At 34.9% G+C, this 2,353-nt stretch overlaps 1 protein-coding gene across 1 annotated transcript in view; it reads right to left on the bottom strand.

The window, feature by feature from the left end:
• NEB (nebulin) overlaps positions 1–2,353 on the bottom strand; it is a 207,647-nt gene that overhangs the window by 13,996 nt on the left and 191,298 nt on the right. The window contains 1 exon segment of the mRNA XM_012659396.1: positions 33–125. Within this exon segment, the coding sequence (XP_012514850.1) occupies positions 33–125 (93 nt within the window).

The following is a 2,353-nucleotide window of genomic DNA, read 5'->3' as shown; positions in this document are numbered from 1 at the left end:
GTAGTTTTTTTTTTCTTTTCTTGCCAAAGTACCGAGCTAATATTTTCTTGATTGTGTTTGACTCTCTCCATCTCTGGAGTGACAGGTAAAGGGGTTCCTTTGCCCATGTTTTCCTTGTATAACACCTGTGTGACGAGAGAGCATCCAGAAAACAACCATAAGGAACATTTCATTTGTAGGGAGGTTTTTAAGGGTGAGGTCAACTTCCTTGTTACAAAATAACAGTAGTCCAAGGAGACAGAAGTTATAGCTGACAAGATGCCACATACTGTGTAACACTTTAATAGAAGCCGTTATTGGGATGGGGACACTGTCCCCAAGGGCAGCAAGGACCTCAGCTGCTGGGGAAGGGCTGTCAGAGTTATCCACATGAATTTTTTCATTTCTGTGAGCATGGTGCCTCCTACACAATCACACAGGGACTTGAGATTGTTAGAACATGGTTTTGCTGTTATGTACACAAATTAAAGATTCATTATTTTTCTTAAATGTTTATATTTATAAATATCAGATGAAGTAGAAATCAAAATTAACTATTACAGAAATTTAAAAGTATGTTCTTTTGCTAAGATACATTAGAAGCAAAGGAAGGGAAGTGGGTAAAAAAAAAATAAATGTTAAGGATCAGTTTAAGCCTAAGGTCAGGAGGCATCATTTTTTTCCCCCCCAAAATACCGAGCTAAGGTTTTCTTGATTGTGTTTGACTCTCTGCATCTCAGGAGTGATGGGGATTGGAATTCCTGTCCCCAGGTTTTCTTTATATAGCACCTATGTGGTAAGAAAGCATCCAGAACAAAAAAAGAGAGCAATCAGTCTGGTTTCCTCTGCTTTGGCGCAGTTGGGAGTAGGAGGAGAGGGAGGAAGAGAATGAGTTAGAAGAAGTGAAACGCCAGAGGTTTTAGACTCAACCTGTGTGAGCCTAAAGACATCTTCAAAAGCAAAGGAATGCAGGAAAGAGCAGCTAAAACTAAGAAATATGAAAAGAAAGTTTTGTTATTTTTGTTGTTCGTACTCATCTCTGCAGCACCGAGCAATGAAGGGAGCGTTAGTCTTCCCCAGCTTGTTACGAGGAGGGAAAAATATAGAAACAGACGAGATAGAAACAAAACGAAGGAAGTTATTTTTGCTTTGAAAATGCTATTAATGAATCACATAAGGATATTTGGGTTTTACAAACATTTTATATATAAAGATGCATACATACAAATCTTCTTTTGCTCACTTTCAAAAGAAGTCAAAGTATTTAATTTTTAGCTTGGGCGAACATACTGGGAAGAATTATGTCTAAGGCAAGTGGAGAGCAATGACAAGATGCTAAAAAAAGAGAAACTTCAAAATATCTATACAAATTCCAGTAGAGACAGAGAAGGTTAAAATAGGAAATGAGGCCAACAATAGGATCTTTGCACAATAAATTTTTTTAAGCTTTAGGTTTAGATCAAATTTGCCAAAGCAGGATAATGTAGATGCTTAGACACTGAGAATGTTACGTTTTTAAAAGCTGGAATATAATATTGGACACTTTTTAAAATTAAGTCAAATGATTATATTAATATTTAACCAAAATGGGAAAACCAATTCATAAGAAATGGCAGCATTAAGGTGGGAACAACACGAGTCAAATTTTTTTATTGGGATAAGTTGATTAGATTTTTAAAAACCTGGCCATTAATCTTTTAAAAACATTTTTAAAACAGTTAAAGGGATTTTTTTTTTTTAAATACCGAACTAAAGTTTTCTTGATTGTGTTTGACTCTCTCCATCTCTGGAGTGATGGGGATCGGAATCCCTTTTCCAACGTTTTCTTTATACAACACCTGTATGACACAAAAAAGCATCCAGAAAAAACAAGAGCAGTCAAAACAGCCCTTCATTTATATTGTAGGGAACCTAGCATGAGACTACAGACATCAAACCGGAAAGAAATTCACCAGGCCAACCTCTCTGTGCAGGCACAGATCTGGGTGAGAATATGCTTTATATTTCTTTAGCTGATGTGCCAGTGTATTTGATGTTTGTCTTTTTACTCTAAAATCAAATATAAGCGTTTATTTCCTATGTTAGGATTTAAGGGGAAAAATATAAATTATTTCATAAGAGCACTAAAATGCTCAGTGTATAATAGAAAAACTTATTTTTTAAATTAGATTAGCAAATATTTATTTTCCCTACACAGAGTGTTTGTCTTACAGCATAACAGGTATTTAAAACCTCAGACCAAATCTATACAATATAGCAAAATTGGTTTTTGTTGAATAAGTTCAAGTTGTTAGAGATGGTCAAGTCCAAAAGCTGATATTTTAAATATATGGTATTGTTTATGTTTATTTTCCACAGTATCTAAAAGGCCTTT

The sequence above is a fragment of the Propithecus coquereli genome, unplaced genomic scaffold (genome assembly GCF_000956105.1).
Source record: "Propithecus coquereli isolate 6110/MARCELLA unplaced genomic scaffold, Pcoq_1.0 Scaffold118, whole genome shotgun sequence".
Lineage (NCBI taxonomy): Eukaryota > Metazoa > Chordata > Mammalia > Primates > Indriidae > Propithecus > Propithecus coquereli.
Note: the sequence above shows the minus strand (reverse complement) of the source record. Positions and strands in the feature narration are given on the sequence as shown.